At 47.7% G+C, this 25,859-nt stretch overlaps 1 protein-coding gene across 2 annotated transcripts; it reads right to left on the bottom strand.

Annotated features, from left to right (window-relative positions):
* Positions 1–624: 624 nt before the first annotated feature.
* On the bottom strand, positions 625–11,546 carry LOC139057423 (protein pinocchio-like). Of its 2 annotated transcripts, none has more exons than XM_070535649.1 (4): positions 11,277–11,546; positions 4,368–4,560; positions 3,699–3,828; positions 625–2,264 (listed from the first exon to the last, which is right to left on the bottom strand). In XM_070535649.1, exons 1-4 carry the CDS (start codon positions 11,347–11,349, stop codon positions 2,178–2,180), a joined length of 483 nt encoding a protein of 160 aa, XP_070391750.1. In that variant the 5' UTR covers positions 11,350–11,546; the 3' UTR covers positions 625–2,177. The 2 variants fall into 2 exon arrangements, with proteins under 2 accessions (XP_070391750.1, XP_070391749.1); XM_070535648.1 differs by lacking the exon at positions 11,277–11,546 and adding an exon at positions 9,391–9,840.
* Between the last annotated feature and the right edge of the window lie 14,313 nt (positions 11,547–25,859).

The raw sequence follows: 25,859 nt of genomic DNA, 5'->3' as shown, positions 1-25,859 counted from the left end.
AGACTAGGCTACATTTATTTCAAATTTTAGCTTGAGAAGCTTTGTTTGGTACTAAATATGCTTGCCACATGCTTTGTGGGCAAGCAGTGCTTGAATTCAGCTGTTTGTTAGATAGCCAGCCCGCTCTAATTAAATATCTACTATGGATATTGACTGGCGTTTTGCGATAAAACCAAGACACTCGAGTTTGTGCAATTTCAATTTACCATATGCAGCATAGTGTGGTTTTGGCTTTAGTCCCTTATCAGCCCGTTTGTGGATGTGCATTTTGATTCTCCCTATTGGCAACCATAGCACCATCTGCCTGTTTGCTTTTGGCATCAATCTTCTCTGCTTACAAAAATACACACTCTGTAGATTGCTTCCATATCTACTAGCCAAGGCACTCATCTCACACAAGTCGCTTCCTGAGGCACTCAGATCCTGAAACATGTTTCAGCACCAAACAAGTCTGACCTTGTCCATCTCGCTTGCCTGTTTAGGTCAACAGCAAGATTTTTCTGATATCAGAACCAAATTGTCCGTGGAAAAAGAATCAGTTGACAGTACAAGAACTTTACAGGCAAGGACACAGATTGCAGACATTTTTGGCACATAGTTAAAAAGCAGGCAATATTGAGTTACTCTTGTTTAAAAAAAATTTTAAAGGCAGGCAGAATTACACAGGTAGCGACAACAGCTTTGGTGTACAAGCAAATGACTTAAAATCAACATTTCACTGCTTTCTCAGTGTACAGCAGAGTGAGATGCATACCAGAGAGTTGTGAAGCAATGGTTTGTCAGCTGTCAGCAGCAGCTAGTCCATGTCAATCTGAAGATTGTCAGACTTATTATTTGCATGGTTCAAGAGTACAGAGTAGCTGATGCATGGCAGCACCGATTACCAATTCAGTCCAGTTTTGGTAAATGTAGTTAAATCTAGTATGCAAATGTGAAAATCTTTTTTACCATATTGGTTTGCAATGTGGCAACAAGTTAACTATAAGCTTACAATGCTAGCTTGTGAAAAGGGGATTGCTTGACATATCTGCTGTTTTTTGAGCAGCCGCCACTGCTGACAGCTGCAACTAAGGTAGCACACCTCTACAGGCTCATCAATGTACAGGTGGACATTTTTGTTCCATGCAGTGGTGACTTTTTACCACAAAATACAATGTACAATGACAAACTACACACACTAGACAAGATGGTTTTGCAGTAACTGTCAACATCTACCACTGTGTTACAGGGCCAAAGTGGCACTTTGCCATTTTGTCAAGTTTGCTTCAAGAACAGCCTTGTATGCACAAAAGGAAAAAATGTAACGTACTGCCTTTGGTCTTAAGCTGGTAATGTAACCACCACTGGAAAATCATTGTGGCACATTTATCAGCTTCATAATGAGCACATGGCAATTGTTTCCGTTAAGCGACAGCAAGTTGCCCCTGCAGCACAGGTAGAAAGCCGGCATGGACACACACATCAAGGGTTCAAGTTTTTTTTCTAGTGTCATTACTGAGCCGCAGATGATGCTTACCATGCTTTTGTCATCATTTAAAGGAAAAAGCAGCTTACTTGTGTGCGATCTGTTCTAGCACCCCGAGAAGCTACCACAGGCCACATTATCCCGTTTTCAAATGAACCTTAAAAACAAGGGAAGACAATGCAGATGGACAAAAATGTGCGAAACACTGAACGAGCACCACATATGTACAGAATATATCCCTCGTTGACCCACTGGCCCATTTTTCCCAAACCACTGCAGGGGGAGCCACTGACTTGGCGCAGACATGGAATGTTACAGGTGCCACAAGCACCCTTCCCTTTTCATTGGATCTGTGACTACAGCATGGATCAGTAATTTGGCCGCATCATGATGCTATGAATAGAACTCAGATTCCCACAGCCATCAATGCACGATGCGTTCAAGTTCAGGTTGTTCAACACCACAACACAGAGTCCAGCAGGTCCATGGCCACTAAATGCTCACACAGGTGCTGCCAAGACATCTCGGGAGACTGTGTGATGACGAGGCATGCATGCCGTGGAATCCTCAAGTCTTTTGGTGGAGTGAAGTCCAGGCTCGATGTGAGGCAGTGGGAGAAAACATGCGACGCAATGGGATCAACCAGGGATTTGTCCTATGTACAGTTGATAGAAGTGCTGCTGCCTGGGAGCTCTCCTAGGAAGGACATTCCTCAAGAGTCTTGCTGGCTCTTCGGAGGAGTGTCCTGGGGGGCTTTCTTGCATTCTCCCAGCCACTGGGCACGCCTTTGCTTGTGGGACTATTGATGGTGGAGGAACAGGAAAAGGAGACATGTTTAGCTTGCAAGCGCTGCACAGTGTTTTGTATGTATCACTTTCCTAAATACTAACAGTACCACTCTGCTGAAGAGACTGCCTTTGCTAACTTATTGCTTTGAATACCGGTAAAAGCTTGGTAATGAAACTTTACACTATTAAAGGGGCCCTGAACCACCCATCTGGCTTGGTGAAATAACATAGTCGGCGGATAGTATACACCGCTGTGAACATCTCAGTCAAGTTTTGCTGTCGTACGCGGTGCACGGATCTCGCAAGCGGATCATGAAGTCACCTTTCTCTCAAACACTGTCTTTTCAACAAGAGGCCCTGTCCTCACTCTCTTCTAGACGCACTATTTCATCATCGGATGCACCATTTCATCATTCTCTTGGACGTCTGCTATTGGCCGATAGCTGACGTCAAGCTGCGGTTGGCTACATGGCGCAGATACCGTGGCCGCCACGGGAGGCCGCCACAAGTCCACTGGCTATGTGCATTGCGGCTCGCTGAGGACGACCGCATTCGGCTTATGTTTAGTGCTTTGTAGGCACCATAGGAGGAAGTCGTGGCATCTATGTTAACATCCAGAATGAAATTTCAACTGTATGCAACGATGACATTTAGAATGGGGAGCATTGTGGGCACGCCTCACTGTGCCGTAGCCTTCGCAGTGTAAGGCATTGAAGAAGTAACAGGAGCACAGCGGAGGCCATGTTTGATTGCCAATAACCACTTCTGGTGAACGCATTGAAGTACTTTTTGTGGCAAAGTATTCTGAAATAGCCTATTTTCACTTCAAATGTCTTTCTCCACTTCAATAAAAAATGGCTCAAGGCCCCTTTTTAAGCACCTAACCCTACAAATTAAGAGTCTATAAAGGAGTGAAGGCACCTGCATTGGCTGCAATAGGTCAATGTATGCACTGCCACATAAGCGTTTTAAAGTAAGCAGAAAGGAAGTTATGGACTCTGGAAAATTTAGATGCTGCTTGCTGATATGGATTGCAACACTATTCAGTTTTCATAGTAACTATGGCAATGAGGCTTTCTTTTTCCCTTGTGCTGATGCCAGGTGACAATAGATATCAGGTACCTAGCTGCCCAAAACATTTGTGATGCTACTTGGCTATGGTAAAAAGCCAAGTTTCTATGCATGACCATTCTATTTTTCTTTGCTTCATAGCCAGAGCATGCTACCCTGTGTTGTGTGGAAACAGTTTAAGAAACAAGTAGTTGGTGCTTACAATACCTAACTGTGCTGCACCAATTTCACTAATTGGTAGATTTTCAGACTGTACTGTACTTTTGGCAAAGGCAAACTTCAATCTTTATTACTTTGTATGCTTAAGTAAGGGCACAGCCACCATATTTTTCTTTCATCTGTATTGCACCGTGATGTAAGGAAAGTGGACTCACAGCATCCAAGTCTCTGCTCCAGACTTCATCACAGCTGCCATTGCAGTGAAGACAGGGACGGCGCAAGGCATATCCGCCGCACTCGGCACAGTCCAGAGAAGCATGGTCCTCATACCAGCTTACCCCACATCTGCAAAGCATGCAACATGCATGCTGCAGCTGTTCATTCAACGTTTCACACCAGCTCACCTTCTCGTTGATTAATTTGGTGGCTAAAATGGATGCTGCACATATGCGTTACAAAAGTGCTGAGCACCATTGATACTGTCAAGCTAGAAAAATCAAGATTTCTAATGTGTTGCACATTGTGGTTAGCTGCCATAGACCATTGGTCAGTGAACTCTAAAAGCCTCGCTGCCAACCAATAATGGAAGAATCTTACTTGTTTAGGAAATGTTTTGGCAAGTTGGACCCTGTTTTTCCCGCTCACATTACAGTTCTGTTTTGCACAGAATGGAAAAGTGGCAGGAAAGCAGCAAGCCCATTACACAGTGTTGGTACTAGTTACAATGATGGAGGCTCTAGTGGTTGTCTTGTTGCCACGTTCACACAGCTTTTCCTGTTTACATGTTAACTTCAATGTGTGCAAACATGTTTTGTTTGGTTTAACAGCACCTTTTGTTTATGATCTAGTTCTAGGAACACTCCAGAGCAATCATGATAACTCACGTGAAGCAGGAGTTGTAGTGGTTCTTGAGGCCTTCCAGAGTGACTGCATCAGCCCCTTGTACCAGCAGTTGCTGCTGCGCCAAATCCTCAATACTGTCCCAACAGCTGTCCTGGTCTGAGCATCGTGCCAGTGGCGGGTTGTGTGAGAGCGTCATCAGCACAGGGTCCGACTTGGAATGCCGGATGCACAGGTCTGCGCACAATCAACAGGCGGGATATAGGCATGACTTTACAGACACCAGGCACTGTTCAAACTGCACTGACAAGCTTTGGCTCCCTCGTGAGTAATACAAGCCTAGTGCAGACTTGAAACAATGAGAAAGAAACATAGAAGTGCAGGTGCAAGCTGCAGTGTGGTGTGCTTATGTGATGGTACAACAGACCAGGATGCGATGTTTACAAAACATCCTGCTTTTGTCAGACTACAACTGCCCATTTATAGTCTTTTGCCGGTAATTTTCTGCCTTTGAGCTATCAAGTAGCCCTCAGTACAAACACTATTACACTTAAATGTTGCTTTGTGATAACTGCCTAGGAGAACACACTTGCAGCTTTTGCCAGCTGATTTCAGCCCATCGGTTATAAAGGTCTCCATCACAATGACTCCAATTTCAACGGTGCTTTGCATTAAAAAAGTTAAGTCGTTGCAAGCAAGATTGAAATCGTGCTAAATGTTAGCATACAATGCTGTCCAGGCGCTTGTTAATGATGGAACTCTGTGCTGGAGCTAGAGCCTGGCTGGTGAAGACAGGAAAAGTGGGGTCACTGAATCTGGCCATGTACACAGCAGTGGAGTGTGCAAAGCACAGCTGTGAAACACCTGCTTACTCTACCCTGCGTCAATCAGACTCTTGTAGCATTCCAGCGTATACGAGTGTCTGGCAGACATCCCGTTTGCCATGAACTTTGCTCCAGGTGCAACAAGCTAAGTGACAATATGCCCACATTTCTATGAAGGCCGTATTTATTGCAGTGTTCAGTGAAACTTTGTTGAGTGGAATAGCATATTGGGAAATTATGCTGCTCTTGGACAAATAATTCATCTTATAGGTAATGGAGTAGTAGTATCACGTTTGCCACCGTACTTGAAAAATTGCTACAGGAAACAGTGCTTCTTCCACTGGTCCTCGCATACAATGTAGTACCTGCAAACCCCAGTTAACTAGCTTATGTGAACTCTGCGACTATCTGACAGCTGTTAGGATAAATGAAAACATGGGCTGCAATTTTTATGTATTCACTAATGTCCACCAAATCCAGCCTGACCGAATTTTATTGTGATGTCATAAGTCATATGTAGCTAGTTTTCAAGCATCAAAATACTTCAGTGAAGAAATGCAGCTATTTCATAACAGCATGTACTTGGCCTTATAGCATGCCAGTATAGCTAATTCTATCAATGTAGTGCACTGAACTTTGAACGGTCAAAGCATCCACAAGTGACTGCTCTAACAGCTGTCAAATTGTAAAGCCAGTCTCCCAATAAATATCCTGTTTTCTTGAAAAGGATAAGACTTGTTTTCATTTTATTTTCATCTCTTCTAAAGCAGTACTCTTGCAACCGAGGTTTAGTATACATGGTGGTCTAAAACGTGTGCTATGTGCCATCATCAGAGTGGTGATCACTGACGCAGCTGCTGTGCAGTTTCGCAGTGTTCGAGTAACCTTTGCGACCACTGCCCCTAATCATTTCGAAACACGAGTGATCTAGAGCAGCACTTTCTAGAAAGCTTCTCAAGTTGCTTTTCCGGATTCGATGTTCCTATTTACCAAATACGAAGACCCTCTCCTTCCCAAGAAGTAGGTGTTAAGTGCTTTCTATTTCACTGTAATACAAGGGTAGTGCCAGCCAGGTCCTCCTTAATTTCAGATGCGCCTGTGCCAGGGGGATGTTCGTTAGGAACATTCCCTCTGGCTATATGTTTCTTGTTTCTGTGCCTGTACTACCTAAAAGAGACCCATTCCTTTAAGTTGCAGGAAGAATATTCAGTGCTCGCGGTACGGCGTGCATGCTTGTGCGATCGGGAAGGAGACGGAGAAGGCGCAGCATTCAAAAGAAACTGAAGGCCGCGCTATTTTATGCCGTCTTGAGGCCGCGCCCTCTACTAGATTGGCAAGCACGTGGAGCGGGGAAGCCCGGGAGTTGGCGTGCGCGGTTGACTAAGCCCCCCAAGGCGGGGGCAGAAGAGGGAATCTCGGCAATAGGCGGTGGGCGTTCCTCTCTATTTTTGCGTTGTCTCGTGGACGGTTGTGATAAGAGAAGGCACAGAACGAAGAAAATAATAGGCGTAGACGTGACGAGTGCCTCTCCTTCCTCTTCCGCTCTAGTCTTCGCCGGCCCTTTCATGGCATCTCGCACGAGTCTCACTCTCTTTTCGACGCGACGCTCTCTTCGGACGTCGCACGTTGCCTTTTGGAAAGCAGAGAGGGCGCGGCAGCTCTCTTGAAAAGCAAGCCGCAAGGGCGACGCGCCGGCGGCGCTGTGCGCGTTTTCCCTCCCCTCTCGGCGCACGTCCTCCTCTTCGCCCCCTTATCGTTTTGAGCGGAGCCGCGAGGGTTCGGTTCCTCTCGTGCGACGACCCCGTTTGGCCCGCCACCTTGCCCCGTGCGTTGTCCTCCTGCGACTTCTTTCCCACGAGATCTCGCTGCGCGCAGACGAGGGAGCAACCTGTCCTGCGCCACTGGGACGCGGCGCGCGCCGCTCCAACGACAAGCACCAGTAGGCTCCACGCGCTGGCAGAGCTGCTGGTCCCTTTCAGCGCCATGAAGGCTGCGAGTCGCAGCGAGCCAGCAAGCTTTGTCCCCTGTGCGTTTTAAAAAGCGTTCTCGTGGCCTTCCGTATGACCAGTTTTATCCATTTTTGGGGTAACATACAGAAAAGAAAGAGAAAATAACAGGTGCCCTTTAGAGGCATCGCAGTGCCTGAAGTTAAGCTAGCCAAACACACCGCAGTATATATCGAAAAGCCCCAGTGTGATAACCGATGCTAGAAGAGGACATGGCGATACCCTTGACGCCTGCTTCGCGGCGTCCTCCCTGCCACTCCCGCGCTGCGAATTGCACCCGCAAACTAATGATGAACCAGGCTTTCGCCGTGTCATGATTTGTTTCTACCGCGATGTTTTAGCAATGCATATCTATTCAGCACAGCAGCAGAATGGTCAGCGTCCTGAAGCCTGACGGTCCCATAAAAACGCAACGTCAGAAGATTGGCTGGACGCTTGAAAAAGATGTTCTATCGGTTCGCAAAGCGCCTCGGTTTTGTAAACAAAGATATGCAGTTCTTAGATTTCTTTGGCTTCCAAACAATGTCAAAGACCCGTAACAAACAAATAAATAAATAAATAACGCAAATGTGCAGTATCGTGCCTTTCATTGAGCAGAATCCTCACCATTTACGGGACGACGAAAAAAACTGCTATCGCCTGCCGAAGTGCTGCCATAGCAGCCTTCTCGACAAGACAATGTAGCCGCTGGCTTCTGCATAAGTCTAGAAACCCTTCCGACACGGCAGGTGCTGCATATGCCCCAACCGCGAACGCACACGTGTTGTCGCGGTTACTGTCTGCATTTTCGGCGAATTTCAGCATCAAGCTGCGGTGGCATAATCCTTTGACGCCTTCACCAGCAACCCGCTAGACGTTCTGGCTCACGACTCTTCTTGCCAAACGAGAAAACGTACACGAATATCGACGTCGCGGTTATGCTGTGGCAATACAAGTCCTGCGGGGTTAAGCACAGCATCGCAAGGTGTCGCCACCATCGCCGCTGCGCATGTCTACGTCTACGCCACGTCTTCGCCGTGTTCAAACACTTCCTGAACGCGCCGTCACCGCGGCCTAGGTAATTTTTTTTTTTTTTCGAGAGGCAATTGCACGGTCAAATTGCTGTCAGACGCGTGTCCACGCCTAATTTCCGCCAGCGACATTAGAGCTCAAGACAGCGAGGGGGCACGACTGCGCGCGCCCGTTTGTTTTTCGAGCAGTGCCGTCACTCTCCAGATTAATCTTTGCGCCGATGCCAGCCGGATCGCAGTGTACACATCCGCCGTCAGAAAGAAGGCACACACACACACTGCTGGCCCGCAAAACTAATGCAGGGCGCCGCCGCCGACCAAAACAAAGGCTGGCGCCCGAATGACAAGGGAGCGCGCACGCAGCAGCTGCCGTCCCTCAAACGCGAGCCACGAATGAATGATCTCTGGCGTCTGCGCGGCGCCGTCTCGACGCGGCCAGCTCGATTGCCTGCCGCGCGCACCTATATAATTTTATGCTATACGGGCGTACGCAGAGCGCCGGCCACGTCTTCGGATAACGGGACGGGCCGTGAATAACGGTTATTTCTCACAGCCCTCCCCTCCCCCCGAAATTGAAAAGTACTCGCTCTGCTCTCACGTGCGGGCGGCAACCGCACGGTGCATGCGTGTAGTACATCTGAATCGCGGTTCGTGCGTTTCTGCTGGCTTTTCGAAAACTCGTGCGATCGCTCGAGCGAATCTCGGAAACACGGTTTCGCTCCTGCGGCCGGGCACGTCGTGATCTGCCGCCCGGCGGGTGTTGTATTCGCTCGTCTGTGACCCACGAGGCACGCGCGTAAAAATTGTGCTACATTCGCGGCGGGAGATCTGGGTCGGAGCTGTAGAGGGCCGCGCAACTTGCCGCGGTGGCCTCCGCTCTCAAGCGAGGGTATCTTTATCTCTTTTTTTCCCGCCTTTTTTCTTGAGGAAGACATGCGGCAGGTGTAACCTGCTCACCGCTGCCGTCTTATTCGTCATTCTGAGCCAGATACATTGTATCAAAGAAGCACGATAAAACGCGAGATACATACGGGAGCAAGCTATCTTTGCCTCAATGCCTCAAAAAGCGCGCGAATGCAAACACCGTTCGCGAAGAAGCGCATATAACAATTCCACCTGCGGCTGGCCCCGTTTGAAATGAAGACGGATGAAACAGAACGAGGGCGGCGGAGCTGGTGATGACACCGAAAGTGACGACGCACACATACACACACACAAACGACGTACCATTCAGAGAGCGGTGGACGTCGCGAAGCGATGACGTCGACGGCCTGGATTCAGACGAGTTTTCAAGCATAGCGAGCGAACGTCGCGCACAGTGTGCCATATTTCGCTAGGCCGGGTCTCCGGGACAAGGAGAGGCGTATAGCAGAACGAGACGCGGACTGACTAACACTGGCCTCGTCGCGCTTTCGACGCACCTGATAACTTATGGACTCTCGAGGTCACTTTTTCTAATGCGAATGACGGGCATGTGCTCAAGCTGTGCAAGGGCCCCGCGCCTAATCCGTGGCGATATATTCCGTTTGGCAAAAAAGAAAAGTGACTCAACACACATGTGGCGCACGCGTCCTACCGGGAAACTTAAGCTGGCGCTATATGCTGGTGACTAAAAACGCGGTGACTCAGGGTTGGACCGCGGGGGCGCGCTAGACTGTCCCTTCGGTACGTGCCGTGCGCACCAAATACGGCGGCACCGGAATCTGGGCCTGCCGAAATCGCAGCTATGATACGCCGGCCTTCAGAGCGGGTCTCGATAAGGGCCTGACTGGCAAATTCGCCAGGCCCTTATCGACAACGCCAACAACGCATCATTATCTCGGAAACGCGCGCGGACAGCGTGACTGAGCGTGACGGCAAAGTGCACGAGATTTCCAAGTCCCAGCTCCTCCGCCACGTTCAATTGAACACTTCGCCTGAACCTCTCGTGTAGTCTGTTGACTTTCGTCCTGGAACGTCATTTCTGCTCTTGGAGTGAGTGATGGTTTTTGCCTCCTATTTAGGAACGTTAGGACGTGCACGACAAACGGGGTCTTATGTTTATATCTACGTGTAAGGCGAGAAAGATGCAATATTCGCCCTTTCCCCACAGTCGCGCACCGTGGTGCACTTGCCTTCAGTGGAGAACTTTACACAGCCTAGAACTCGAGCAACTTACATACATTGCTTCTGTTTTTTCGAAGTTGCTGCCGCAGCGGGCCACCGAACAAACTACGGACCCTTGAAATTTGCTCAGAACAGAACACGTGCATGGCGCTTCTTCGTCTCGGGTACAACAACCTCGAAGCAGACGACGTTTCCAAAGTTGCGCGCGTTCTCAAGGCCGTGGTGTCAGTCGCGGTGTCGGCGCGATTCTTTTGAATTCGAAACGGCCGGATGTATGCATGCCTGTTGTATATCATATGCACGCGTGGCGTGCGAGCTTGATACGCCAGAAACTGTCTGGCCGCGTGGTTCTACACAAACCCTGCCTCGTCTGTCTTCACAATCCCTGGCATTTTTTTCCTTCCGTTGCTAATAATTTCGGCACTTTGGAGAGCGATATGTAAAGAGCTGAGGGCGGGCGCGGTTCAGCTTAGCTTGGCAGACGGCCACGTAGACCGCCGCCTTGCAACTGCAGCGAGTGTCGTGGCCTCATCCACACATCGCCGCGCCAATCGGGGACGACCGTTCGAGCCAAAAAGGCCTGAAGCCAAATAATTTGCCAGATATCTGGGAAAATAAGAGATTGTCGCTGTATCATTTGGTTAGCAGTTCCGTTTATTTTTATTTTTACATCGCCTTGTACGCGTTCTACCGGGCTACAGACCCTGCAGCTGGTGTTCGCAGGGCCCGCGGCCAAATGGTGTCAGGTTACGCGCGCGAAAGGTGGCAGCGCTGTGAAATAGCGAGTTTTTTTCTTCTTTTTCCCCAGTTAAACCGGCCATCGTGTTCAGCTTCGACCAAAGCTTTCCTGTATATCTGTCTGGATTTGTTGCTTCGCAACAGTACCGAAATTCGGGCGATAAAATTACGCAGTTTCATTGAGAAATCCCATTTTCATCAACGTTGTTACAAATAGTTGCTTATTTACTGTGTGCAGATGCAGGAAATGTGACTGAGGTGTTTCTAACCTTTCTTGAAGACTGCTGAGCGCGACTCATGAAGCGCCGGGGACGGGTAGCTCACTAGAACTCCAGTAGCCATGGTATAACTCCACGTGTCGGGCACAGCAGAAAGGGATGATGGAGTGAGCGACAGTTGCGATCACAGCACCGTGCTTCCTGACGTGGTATACGTAATCCAATATATTGAGTTTGGGCTTTCGCGACTGGAATAGCTTTCGGTTTGCCCGAAACGACTGCTCCCGCACTTCGCGCGCGCTTGCGGACGACTGAGGAGGAACGCTGCCGCAGCAGACGATTCATTTCGAGCTCGCCGCTGGCGCCGCGCCGCGGAGGCAAACGAGGTCGTCTGGCGTGGCGCATGCGCAGAAGCGTTGAGAGCAGCTGCGCATGCGTGCCAGCATCCCGCGCTCCTCAAACCTGCGAAACTCCCGCCTTTGCGGTCGTAAATTGCCCTGTAAATTAAAACAAAAGAAATGTCGGCTGGCTCAATTGCAGTTAACGTTGCCAACGTAATGCGAAGCAGTCTTCATTTGTAGAGAACGGCCGTATGAGTAATGTAACTGTTGTGCAGAGAACGGTTATGTAGAGATCATAGGCTGCAGTGTAAGAGAGATGTTTGTAATGGCAAGATGCAAGATTGAAAGCAAACTAAAACTCAGTTGCACATACCTAGTTACCCTTGTGGTCCTGGTGCACATACACCCAATGCACATATACAATCTCTCCAGTGGCACATCATTTCAGACTGTGTCACTGTGCTATATCCGGGATCGGCACACGAAAACGGTGAGATAGGCTACACGAGTCTTTATTGAAATAAATAAATAAATAAATAAATAAATAAATAAATAAATAAGTAAATAAATTGTCTTGGTTAGGGCAAATGTGGTGGGGCACAGGGTCTACAGTAGCAGCACTGGCTTCAATGGGCGCCCCTTGACATGTGGTTGTGGACGATGCCATTTACAGCAAACATTTCTCCAGGTGGCGCAGCGCGTGCGTTAGTCTGTTTTCCGTGATACAGCTAGAGCAAAATGCGGCATTTTGAATAGTAATAGATTGTTTCGACCGTTTTGCGACTAATCTGCTGTGAGGACTTCGGTGGGAACGGCGCCCAGCAGACCGACCGCGCTCGGTTTTCCCCTTCGTGAAACTGAACCTGTATACCGATGTTGGGGAGTTACGCGCTTCGCGCCAACGTTGTTCGTCTACTGAACGCTCGCGGCGTTATTACTCGACGTCAGCGGCTACAGGGGACAGCTGCGCTGGGACCGTTGGAGCGCTTCCCGCGAATTCGCGATCCTCCCCGCAAGCTCTGCAAGAAGCAAGGAAGGAAAGACGGCGCGCAACTGTCAGAGCGGTTCTTGCGAAATGAGCCGACGCGGACATTCTCGGCGTCTCCTCCGGAATGCAGCATCGGCTGGTTGAATGTAGTGCCGCCTGCGCACGACATAAACGCAAGCTTCTCCGCGTACATCCCTCGCTCCCAGCGTGTTTCCTTAACTATACGCAGGCTGCTTCTGAAGCCGCGCCGCTTCGTGGAAAGTGTGGAACGATTTGTTAACCTTCTGGAGATCGTCCCCGCTAATTTTACCGCTTCTGTTTAAGTATTTCTTTCCCCTCATTTTGCCGTTGCAGGAGGCGGGTGGTGGCGGTTTCCGTGCTGCAATAAACGAGAAGGAAGACGCGACCTTCTTCTTTTTTTTTCTTTTTTGAAAGAAGATTCTCGTTCGTGCCAGCCTTAACGCGTGGCACTGAAACTCTATGCGATTCTGTACTGATACAATTTAAGTGCCAGGGAGCGTTGCAACTTTTTGGCAGTCTCGAGCCGGTGCTGCATATCATAGAGCTTCCTACAAGAATCACCAGAGCGAACTGTGGCGCTGTAGTGTCGGAGGCGCAGCTGCGAGTACGACGGCTCAGTCGACTTGGGAATGATGAATAGTACGTGGATTTCCTTAAACTTTGTTCTCGCGGCTTCAAACTTCCTTGCGAGTTTGAAAAATGATATCTTTCGACAAAATGTTGCGTTTTAGTAGTAACGATTCGTTATAAATGTGCGTGTACGCAGAAAGTCCATGCCTTCGTGCGTCCAGGAAAAAAAAGAAAAGTCATTTCATTGATATTTGGAAAGATATAAATAAAGCCATCAGAACGTCTGAAGCCACAAGCATGAAGATTAGACAAACCCGGGTACTACCCATCGTTCCCATGGTAACCGAAAGGTCGTAGCGCCTGAGTACCCCGTGGTAAATTTTGTAGGAAGCTCTGCGCTGCCGATGTCGCCTGACTTTTTCTTCTTTTTATTACAATTTTTGTTCATCTCCTGTTTTCATAGGCAGTTTTTCACATACAGGAATTCGAACTTGTCAGCGCATACAAGCTGTACAGAGAGAGAGATAGAGAGATTATAATTTATTGAGGAAATGCAGAGATGTTGGCCTGAGGTAATATGCTCTAGCCAGCTACTCTACTAAGAGGGAAGAGGAGAGATAGATGGCTATGAAGACTGTTGGTGAGGATAGACAGTAGGATGCGGTTACATTAAGAGGGAAGATGAGAGATAGATGGGTATGAAGACTGTTGGTGAGGATGGACAGTAGGATGCGATTACATGAGTATACACGTTCATGTCCAAAGAGCTCGTTCACAGCCTAGAATTTAGGTCTGTGTTAAATAGATTCTAAGAGAGCTTTCATGGCTAGCTTTCTTGATATGCCCAGCCACAAGTTCGTGGCTATAATAAATGTGTATATTTATGTAATTTTCTCGTACCTGTGGTCTTCATTATTTGCACTTCTATATATATATGGGAAGAGGAGTGCAATAAAAGGTCCCAACATCTCTTAAACATTATATATTGAAAAAGATCCGGGGGCAACTAAGCACTTATGAGTTGTGAGTGCGAAAACGTTAATATGCAATTGAACGCCGCTGAGCGCTCCTTCGAGTGTGGCGCTGCGAGTAAATGTTTTCGAGTTTTGCTGCCGTGCATGTGATCGAGTTTTGCGATTAAATTGGGGCGGGTTATTTTTTTTCGTACGCTTTCTACGTTATCACGTTGGCTGTGGACCGGAATCATTCGGACGATATTGCTGAGAAGTCAAGGACGCGGCATCCCACCGATGTCGTGCGGGACGATAGACCGAGGAAGCAGCAGCGGCCACCAAGGCCGGCAGGTGCGCGCAAGCCCTGTGGGGGCGAGATACAAAAGAAAGAGACAGAGAGAGAGAGAGAGATACGGACCGCGCGCTGGCTTCCGAGAGCGAGACGGCAGTACCTGCGCGTCACGCGACGGCCTCGCCGACCACGACCCGACTCTCACCGTGTTGCCGTATATCTGCTCCGTGGAGGCGCGATGATGACGTGGCGTCGCGGCGATGCCCTCTCCCCTCACACCTGGCGCGCTAAGGCAGCAGCAGGTGTTCCAATTCGCCCGCTCTGCTCGGTCTAGGCGCGCTCGTAACGTGGCGACGCAGCCAATGGGAATTTAAGCGCCGTTTCGCTGCTACAGACGCCGGATTTTTTAGCTCAATGGGCCAGTTGCCATCACAAATGTGTAGCAATGAGTTTCGCATAACCTGTGTCCACTCGAATAAATTATGCGGTGCCTTTACCTCACTGATGCGAGGAACACACTTGTCAATGAATTAGAGGTCTATGGAGCAGGCAATAACGCTTATCGGGCGAGTGTCATTAATTCGACTTAACAAGGCAAATCGCACTGAAAGTGATATCCTCAAAACTGATCGATCGAGAATTTGCACTGTTGCGAACTGAAAAAGGCGAAAGACACACTGAAAGTGTCGATAAACTGAAATGTTTTAGCCGTAAGTTCGCGTCAATTGCTTCGGTTACACTCCCTGTTTTTATACTGAAATCTCTTTAAGTTGTCTGTCATACGACATATGATGTGGAAATTAATACATGGGTGCGTGCGACAGTGTGTTGTATTAAGCAGGTATAGCAGCTGTCGGCCCTAACCCGCGTGGGGTCCTTATTTCCTTCTGATTTGGGAATACGTTTTTAATAAAATCTCGAATTGTTTTCTTTGTAATTCTCTCTCTCTCTCTCTCTCACACACACACACACACACACACACACACACACACGCACGCACGCACACACACTCTCTCTCTTTCCGTTGCTAACGTTTTCGGACAAAATACAAGAAAAATGACCTCCAGAATTTAGGAGGAGCGGACTTTGCTTATTTTCAATCGTATATATCTACGCAGAACAAGCAATTGATCTGGACAGTTCGAACTTTTCGAAACCACCTAACTGCATCTGCTCTAACGGTGGAAAATGCTAATATTTCTCATTTCGCTTGCCTATAGGGACGACAGTTAATCATCTCATGTCGTGCTTCCTGCACGAACTAAGGATCAGCTCTACATTTCAATAAACATGTACTCAAAGAGGGTCCTCAAATACGTACTGGTTGTATTAAAAGTGGGAACGTTATTTTCGCTTTCACCGGCAATGACGTGAGCTTGCTGATATCTTGCAACACTTAGCCGAGTTGTGCGAGTTTCCTGCTCTTTCTTTCTTTCTTTCTTTCTTTCTTTCTTTCTTTCTTTCTTTCTTTCTTTCTTTCTTTCTTTCTTTCTTTCTTTGTTTGTTTCTTTCTTTCTCTCTTTCTTTCTTTCTTTCCAAATGAGATAGGAATGCTTGGACGCCCATTACTCTGGGTATTGCTCGCACTGCGATACTGAAGTATGCGCCATCGGGCCGCGTTCCTGGGGCCTCTTACGGTAGGGTGTCCAAGGACGTCTCGGTCCTCCTCTCCCTCTGACCGCTGCATACGCTTAGAAACAACGTACACGCAAGAGCAAGGCCAAAAAATTCTCGCTGTCGCCTGAACGGCACCAAGTCGCAGACATCACAAAAGAAGAATGGCCCGCGCAACACATGTGCAGAGCAAACCGTCGCATTCTCTGCAGATTCTTTGCAGCCGCGCCTGGGCGAGATAACGCGAGCACTCTCACACTCCGACTCTCTCTCTCTCTCTCTCTCATTTTATGTTTTATATTTTTTTCCTTTCCTTTCCGGTCGCCTCCGCTTCCGCTCCACCATTTCCTCTCCTCCCTGTTGTACTACAGACGAACGCGTATCGTGACCCGTTGACATTGAATATCCGGCTATGTTGGGCTTTCCTTTTGAAACTGACATAGCCTTTTGCCATTGACATAGCTTCTCTGTGTTCTATTTATTTTGTTGTCGTTATTATGCAGCGAGTTCGTTGCGACAATGTCAGCGTTTAGTTATGGGCGTTATTTTTGGCTCGAATGCATCTGTATACAACACATGCGCGAAATGCGACAGGTATACGTATAGCCACATCGAAAGAGAAAATAGGACAGAGGCTAGTATATTTTTTTCTTCACTACGAAAACAATTTTCTGCAATTTTCCGTTGTTTTCCCTGAAGGTGTGTGTAAATGAGAAGCGCGCGTTGTGGCGGCTGGCTCGGTCTCTCTCCTTCCTCTGCAGGGACCGATTTGTATTGCTTAAAGCAGGAGAGATTGGTTGCGCCTGAAAGAAAGTAATGGCGGCCTATTTTTTCTAGCGCTTTGCCCACTGTACTGTACGACCCCGTCGACTCGACGAAAACAAGTCAGTTAGCGATTTGTTGCTTTGTTCAAGTCCCGTTACGCGGTTACTGCAGCAGTGGACTGCAGGACTATGCCGTTTATATATATAGACCCATTGTGACGGCACTTCTATGTACAGAGATGTCAACAAACCGTTTGGCCGGCAGTGCAGGGCTTTGCGAAATAATATCCGACGGCGCATCGCTCGGTGAAAATTTTGCTTTTTTTTTGTTCGTGTGTCTGACTCCCACTGAGGCTGCCTTGTTTGTTTTGCGGGACGCTGTAGCTGCATTTCCATTGAGGCTAACGTTGCTAAACAGTACACGCATTCTGGCGCGCCTGAAATGACTTTTTACAGCGTAGTTGTATGTTGATATACCCTTCGGCGCTGGTCGATGTCCGTCCGTCTACGCGTCGCGTCGGCACGAAAAAAATTTCCGTCTCCAGCTTTTCGCGAATGCTCTGTAGCTCTCACTTTAATGTAGGTGCCTTGGAAAAAATCATACTGAAATCCGCTGCTAAGATGACTCCATCATTACGCCGAGTTTCATTTGCAGGTCAGAATTAGTTCACAGTGAAATTGACGTGACTGATTTCCTGTCTGCTGTCAATACGTACATGGCCGTCTAGGGAGGGAGTAGGGTTATAGAAAACGGCTGTAACTCTTCTTTCATCGAAAACTATCCCAAAACTAATCACACTGAAATTGACTGCTAAGACGACTCTATCATTGCGCCGAGTTTCATCTACCTTTATTAATTACGTAGTTCACTGTGAGGTTGTAAATATTGTGGAGTTCCCACCTGCAATGCGGCGGTACTTGCGCACGTCACTACTTCATAAAAGAATAAGTCCCTTCACAGTCGAAAGATCTATTCCTTGTCTGTGCCCTTCAATAATAATAATAATAATAATAATAATAATAATAATAATAATAATAATAATAATAATAATAATAATAATAATAATAATAATAATAATAATAATAATAATAATAATAATAATAATAATAATGATGATGATGATACCTATATATACATAGATGCGTTGATTGAGGTAAAACACAACAGCTTCACTTCTCGTGCTTCACAGAGTGTAAGGGCTGATGCATTTTTTAGAGCGCAGCCACCCGTTTCTGCGGTGAGCGTCGGCGGCGTAGCCTAGCAATGAGCGCAGCGAAAGATGAAAGAGCGAACGCGGAGCGGACGATAAAAAAACGCGAGCCGCGAACGACGGAGACCAATGAGAGCGGCCCCTTCATTGACGTGCGTGCGGGAAACCATGGTGTCATGCGGACCCGCCCGACCGCTCGATGCGTACTCGTATCTGATCTCAGCCGGACCGCTCGTTTCGTACTTAACGTCTGCTCGCGTCAGCTCTCGCCCGCACTTGTTTGGTTTGCGGGGTTTGGTTTCGTTAGCGCTTGTTTCGATTGTGACGGTTTGCGATTGTCTTTATTTTTTAATCTCACTGTATGTGCGACGCGAATTGTGTAGTACTTTCTGGAAACCACGCGGCACCAGCGATTACACTGGAAGCTTCGACGAGTCCTGTATAAAAGCTGACGCGCTCTACCCGCAGATCTGATTTTCGACGATTGCCGACTCTGCTACATGTCTCTCTCAAATTCCTTGCCTCATTACATCGCGAAATCAAAACACGTATAGAGCTGCGTTCAAATTTTGCATTGGAGAGTATCGTAATCGTCGGTGAAGTTTTTCCTAACACCGACCTTATAAGATAAATAGACTAATAGACGCAGATGTGTTTACATGCTCAGACAGCGTATGTGGGAGGGAAATTGGGAAATGTAATGGCAACTTTTTTGCATATAATCAAACATCAGAGTATTTCAATTCCACTGCAAGGACAAAGGCACACTGCGGGCAGTCTCCATTCACCTTTGTCCGGCATCAGCTGAGTCCGTACTATGCCTGCAAGTTTATTAATCATCACATCTCTATAGATCGTTTTTTTTTTCTTTCCCGCCTTTGAATGCGTTTTTATTTCATTGACACCCATTCTTGTTCTCTAATTGACTACCGTTTATCGATTCAGCTAATTATTTATCGCCTGTCCAACAGCATTTGTTGCTCGCAAGTTATCAACGAAAACATCGGCGTCCCATGCTTGCTTATTAATGTGCTATCATCATCATCATCAGCCGGGCTACACCAACTGCAGGGCATAGGCCTCTCCCATACTTCTCCAACTACCCCGGCCATGTGCTAATTGTGGCCATGTTGTCTCTGCAAGCTTCTTAATCTCATCCGCCCACCTAACTTTCTGCCGCCCCCTGCTACGCTTCCCTTCTCTTGGAATCCAGTCCGTAACCCTTAATGACCATCGGTTATCTTCCCTCCTCATTACATGACTTGCCCATGCTCATTTCTTTTTCATGATTTCAACTAAGATGTCATTAACTCGTGTTTGTTTCCTCACCCAATCTGCTCTTTTCTTATCCCTTAACGTTACGCCCATCATTTTTCTTTCCATAGCTCGATGCGTCGTCCTCAATTTAAGCAGAACCCTTTTCGTAGGCCTCCAGGTTTCTGCCCCATACGTGAGTACTGGTAAGACACAGCTGTTATATACTTTTCTCTTGAGGGATAATGGCAACCTGCTGTTCATGATCTGAGAATGCCTGCCAAACGCACCCCAGCCCATTCTTATTCTTCTGATTATTTCAGTCTCAGATCCGGACCCGCGGTCACTACCTGCCCTAAGTAAATGTATTCCCTTACCACTTCTAGTGCTTTGCTACCTATTGTAAACTGCTGTTCTCTTCCGAGACTGTTAAACATTACTTTAGTTTCCTGCACATTAATTTTCAGACCCACCCTTCTGCTTTGCCTCTCTAGGTCAGTGAGCATGCATTGCAATTGGTCTCCTGAGTTACTAAGCAAGGCAATATCATCAGCGAATCGTAAGGTGCTAAGGTACTCTTCATTAGCTCTTATCCCCACTTCTTCCCAATCTAGGTCTCTGAATACCTCCTGTAAACATACTGTGAATAACATTGGAGAGATCGTATCTCCCTGCCTGATGTGCTATACCTCTATTCAACGTACCCCGGTCAATTCACACGCTATATATATCGCTGCGCTATCGTAAGCCTCCTTTCAAGCTGATTTGTTTGCCTCTATGTTTGGGCGCCTTAGGTTAGTGCTAAAGAAGCAGTGATTATACCTTTTTTCTTTCTTTATTATTATTACGCACACACGAAAAAAAACCCGTGCAGGTACCTAAATTTGACTTCAAGAGGATTACTTAAGAGGTGGGCAATACACGCACTACGAATCGCAATGTTTGTTTAGCTTAACGAAGTTCCCTGGATAACATACTTAATTGCTCGCTTTGTGGCGCTTGTTGCAATCGTGCTACTGAAGCCGAGTAGCAGTCTGTTCGTATCTACGTATATAGCAGAGGTTCTGAGTACATGTTGCGAAATATATGCGTCCTCAATACATGCTACGAAACACTGAGGTGTTCCGCTTGGTTCTGTCGCGCAGTGCGGGAGTGAGAAAGTTTAGGAAATTAGATTATACGCCAATGTATTTCATAGTGGATTTTGGGCACGGATAAATAGAAACCGTTGGTGACTCTAAAGTGGTGGAGGACGCTTTTCCGGCGTCGATATCTAGCCGTCGAAATCTAGCCGTCGAGGAAGTTATGCATGTCACCCCAACGGGATCATCATAACCCGAGGAAGCTTTGTGCTCCGTCCAGCAATATCAGTCGTCATCCGGGCCTTCGATTCACTTGAAAAGGGGCGTCTTGGCGCTCCGACATAGCTGATCCTATATAGCTGCTGGCGTGCGACACTGTGGGACGTTACAACGTGGGGCAAATCCTTCGTTTACCTCTTGAGCCTACTATGGGCGAAAAAATGACATGTGCGCAGACTATCTCTACAGAGCGCGTAGCGTGTATTTCGACACCGACATCATGAAGTCTTGATTTGATGTAAGCTGGCTCGCGACACGATCTTCTAGTAAGGACAACAGAAGCGCGAGAGGCACAGGACGAGACGACTACACAGGACTGTCACAGGACTGTCACAGGCGTGTCACAGGACTGTCACAGGACGAGTACACAGGACGAGTACACAGTCCTGTGTACTTCGTCCGCCGTTCTGCCCCGCTTTTGTGTACATATTTGTTTCCTCTCAATAAAACGTTTAATTTGTGAGTAAGCGCCTCGTCCTGTCCACTCTATTCGTTCTCGTCTTTGTGCGCTTCTTTTACAGCTTCAAGATGCTGCGTACTCGTCCCGTCCTGTTTCTTTTGCACTTAAGTTTTCCTTCTCAGTCATGAACCAACTCGCCCAAGAACATGTTCTCCCGCCTTCGTTTCGAGTGTGTGTTGTCAAGGGCTAAGCGGGACGAGCACGCCGCGGAGCTGCAATTCCTCGAGCTCTTGCGGGGTTCACGGCGAGGAGACGAAACGGAGACTCTCCAGCGCTAGGCGTTAACTTGATCTTCACATGGTCTCTTCACAGTTTCAACGTTAACCTCATTTCTGGTACTATGGGCCCTTCACATTGTAGTTCCTCCTTATAGGAAATCAAGTGATTCGATATTCCTGGCATCGATTTTAATGGCATGGGTATTTTTATATCCCCGTGAGTGGAATAGAACAAGACAAAGAAGTAAAAAAGAAAGATAAAAATATCTGGTTTCAATATTCAACTAGTTGGCGACGCAGCGAACGAAATAACGGATATAATGGACGTGAACGAGACAAACAGCAGACGGCATTTAGACACAACACAAATAGGGGGAGGATGAGGGCGGGGCTGTACCAGCTTCTCTCTTCCTGCTAACATTGTATGCGTGTCACGTTGTCACGTACTGGGGTGCATGCTGCAACGAATCCGCATGCCAACTACGCCATCTTTCGGTTTCGTGATCGGACAAGTACCTATAGCAACAGTTAAGAGACTCAAAAGACTACCTTCCTTCCACGACCACTGAATAAATGATTTCGACTATGCAGGGAAACTGACTTCGAGATTTTGAAGAAGATCCACAGTGGGCGACCGTATCGCTTAACGAAGTACTCCGGAGCTCACTGAACCTTGAGATCACCCATTCCTAGATGACAGACCTCACAGACCTCAGAACTGTCTGGGGTGCTTACACTTCTGCGTTGTTGTGAGCGGTTTTGATTACTTCACGTTAAATTCTTCAATTCCTGGCCATTAAGCCATATTGCCAAAAAGCAGTGCCCACTGACAGAGGTCGCAGGTTCCATTAAGCAGCATACAGATCTCACCGCCTGTCAAATCGAATTGCGTGTTGCTATTGAGAGAGTTCTGCCGTCTGTATATATATCGTAGCGTAGCTCATATTATCGTTGAGGTTAAGTGAGGCTTGTGCAGGTCACGTAATGCGTGTAGGACAGATAACCGCTGTCGTATTCAAGTAACAGTAACAGTGTAGATGCCAAGAGAAGCGCAATCGAGGACGGCAGAAGGCTAAGTTTAGCGTGACCGGACTAATAAATTCGTAGGCATAGCATAGAGTATACTGACGCAAGAAAAAGGGCAATTAGAGATTCCTGGCAGAGGACTTCGGCCCTGCAGTGGTGGCGTAAAAATTGTCTGATGACGGTGCTGCTGATGATGATGACGACGACGACGACGACAGCATGCATGCGTGCGTGCGTGGGCTCGTATATATATACACCTTGAAAGCGAGCGAACGGCGCTTGTAAACAAGAGGCGCTCGAGCGCAAGCGTGCGTATATACTACGCGTTTCTTTGCGCGCAAACCGCGCGTGTATATACACTACACACTCAGTGCGCATCCGCGCGCGACCGACGACTTCACGGCGGTCTTCCGCTGCCGTGCCCCGATCCTCCCTCCCTCCCCGTTCCGGCCTCGTAAAACCGTGCCGCCGCTGTATACCGTAACAGGTCGTCCGCCGTCTTCGTCGGTGTCTTCGCCGCTGCAGCGCATAACGGGGCGTGCGCCGCCCGGAAACTGTGCCGCTCCTGCACCGGGATGGCCGCGTCTCGTCGCCGGTGATGGTGCGGTGCTCAGGAGCGCGTGCACGCTCCAGCCGGATTTCCTGTGTACTTTACCTTATTTCTTTCTTTTCTTTCATAGATGCGTTGAAAATGAAAACAGGAACGCACGCGCACACACAAACGAAAGCAAATCAAACGAAAAAAAAATATTGACTTTTTCTTTTTTTGGTTAGCGCAAAACCCCGGCCGCAGTGCCCCAGATGGCACGGCTTGTGCGGTGCTGTGCGCAGCGCACGCGATAACGGCCCGACCTACATACATCCTGCCGCCCACTCTGCGCAGTTGGCTCGGCCTACGCGCAGAAGAGCGTGCGTAGAGCACTGTAAAGGAGCGAAGAAGGAAGGAATTGCTGCGTTTCCTTCCGTTTCTGCAGAACCACAGCAACAAAAGGAGCACACTTGTGCAAACACTCGCGAGGAGAATGCGGGCAAAAGAAGAAGGCAAGAAAGAAACTAGCTTTTCTCTCGAGTCGGCAAGGCACTGCACAATCGAGTTCTATCCAGGCCAAACTAATACTTGTGCGTAGTTATACTGATGTAAGGTTCTATACATAGCCTCTATAGCTATTCGCGTTTGCCTGTGTGTATGATCGTTGTGCTGGGTCGCAGCTGGGGAGATCGTCTGTTCATTACGGGTGAGCAACGGACTAAGTCATAAAGAAAATTGCTGCCCTCTGTTCAAGCGCCAGCGCAGTGCGAAATAGGTGATTGTCAGTGTGAACAGGAAGTACTCTAGAACGGGGCGGGTGGCAGATACGACGAACGGAAAGCGCAGAGCAAAAGATATATATATATATATATATATATATATATATATATATATATATATATATATATATATATATAACAGAAAGAAAGTACTAAATCACGTGCGTACGTGCATATTTCGAGGAAAGATAGCTATTTTCAAACTGCGACTCGACAGCACTTGTCGGAAACATCAGTTACGAGAATGGAGGGGCTGACTTAGTGAGCTCAGCTACCGAAGAGGCCAGCTGCATGTCACTAAAATGGCGCACTGACGTTGGGTGTAAATCTAAACCTATGTTGCACTGGTAGATAACTCTTCTGGAATACCGTACTGGTAAGTTCACTTTTACCAGTAATTTCTTAGGCAAGAAGACTACACGAAATTAAAAGCCCGGTGGTGACGCCATTGCGGGAATCCCGCAATAGCTCCTCGCGACGTCATAAATTCCGGTGGCGGCTAAGCGAGGCTACTTGGTAATTAAGAAAAATGATTGCATTACACATTTACACAAAGCAGGACTCAAGTTGGCAATATTTGTGGAATCTTTCTGCAGAACAACGAAGAAACCTGATGTGTGAAAACAGCGCCAAGTAAGCAGTCTTTTCGGAGTCGTGCAAATTTAGAGTTCTGGAAGGGTGTTTTAATGGCCTAACTCGATTTAAGCTTCTCTTCAATATGGCTTTAATGAGCCTAGGGCACAGGGGAGTCTGTATTGTATCGAGCCGAATTGTCATCGACCCGACAGTAGCATGAAGCCACAAAGGAAACGCAATATGGATGACATCTTTTCACCCTTTCATCAACCGTCATCCACATTGCGTGCCTCCGTAGGCTTGATTTACCATATTTTGCATGCATTTTATGCAACAAATCTCCATGAATTCAGTCTAAACTTGTGGGATATGGCGGCGGTGCACGACGTCGCACTCGGATTCCTGTTCAGCTCTAAGTCGATTCGCGTTGACGTACAAGTCGCTTTCTGTATAGCATATACGCGTACACCGCAAACTTATCAGCTAAGACGTCCATTCCCTGAGTTTCATAGCAGCAACTTACAGTTGTCGTCAGACTTAACCCGAACAATGAAGAAATTGGACACACACGGGTTGTAACGCGCAAGCATCGAATGCTTGGGACGGAACATGCGTGAACTTGCTCATTCGAGGATCCTCAACCATAAATCTCTACCACCTTCCGAAAGAGCTAGGTGCAAATAGGCAGTTAAGACATGTTCGGGATGTGCATGACGGTAGTTATACACTGCAGTATAGTTCGGGCTAACTTGAAGCTTTCCTAAACTTGCTTGCGCGATGCCCGGGGAAACTTGATACATATTCGATTCTCCGGCGGTTTAGATGCGGTCAATTTCCTGTGGCAGCGAGTCGCATTGACTAACTATGAAAAAAAAAGTACGCGAACGCCTGCTAACGCCACTGCTTTCAAGAACGCTGTACTATAAAAGAGTAATTAAAGGCCTAAAGGCCTAAAGGCCTTTAATTAAAGGCCTACAGGCCTAAAGGACTAAAGGCCTGCGTGCCTTTAGTCCCAGTCTCCCCTCGCTCGGACGAGAAATAAATAAATATTTTTCGGTGTAGAAGCCGCCCGGGCCCAGAGGCTCGATGCTGCCTAACAAGGTCACCCGTCAATACCTTGTTTTCAAATAAAGTCTTTACCCACTCTCACTCACTCGGTATAGACTTCTTTGTAAAATTTCAATGAGCTTTGCTAATAGAAAGTACAGCTCTAAAGGCCTTCAAAACAATGTGAGAAGAGGTAATGCGGAAGGCACGTGGTGAGAACAGTGAGAAGTTCAGGAGTACGAAGCGTTACCAGGCGTAGTGAGACATGCGCAAGCGCCTGCAGTCCGCGAAGGTGCACAGGCGAGTAATCGCGTCCATATAAACAGAGTAGCGGTTAGAGTAAACACGCACAAAGGAAACAAGGCTACAAATAATGTAGTTAAGCGTCACGAGCTTGTGATGCTGCTGCTGCTGCTGCGGAGAGTCCTGGCGCATTTACAAGTACACGGCGGGCATTCCGGTGACGCCACCGACACTGTGTGCCAGGTCATTATGTTGATCGATAAGAAAAACCGATCCTCGCCGGGCGCCCTCTGACGATTTTGATGACCTTGAACAATGGAAAGAAGCACCAGAACGGGGAATATACTTTGCCGAATGAATCGCGCTGATAGGGGCACCGGTTAAGGA

This window comes from Dermacentor albipictus, chromosome 3 (genome assembly GCF_038994185.2).
Source record: "Dermacentor albipictus isolate Rhodes 1998 colony chromosome 3, USDA_Dalb.pri_finalv2, whole genome shotgun sequence".
NCBI lineage: Eukaryota > Metazoa > Arthropoda > Arachnida > Ixodida > Ixodidae > Dermacentor > Dermacentor albipictus.
The sequence above is the reverse complement of the archived record's forward strand: the minus strand, read 5'-3'. Positions and strand labels throughout refer to the sequence as shown.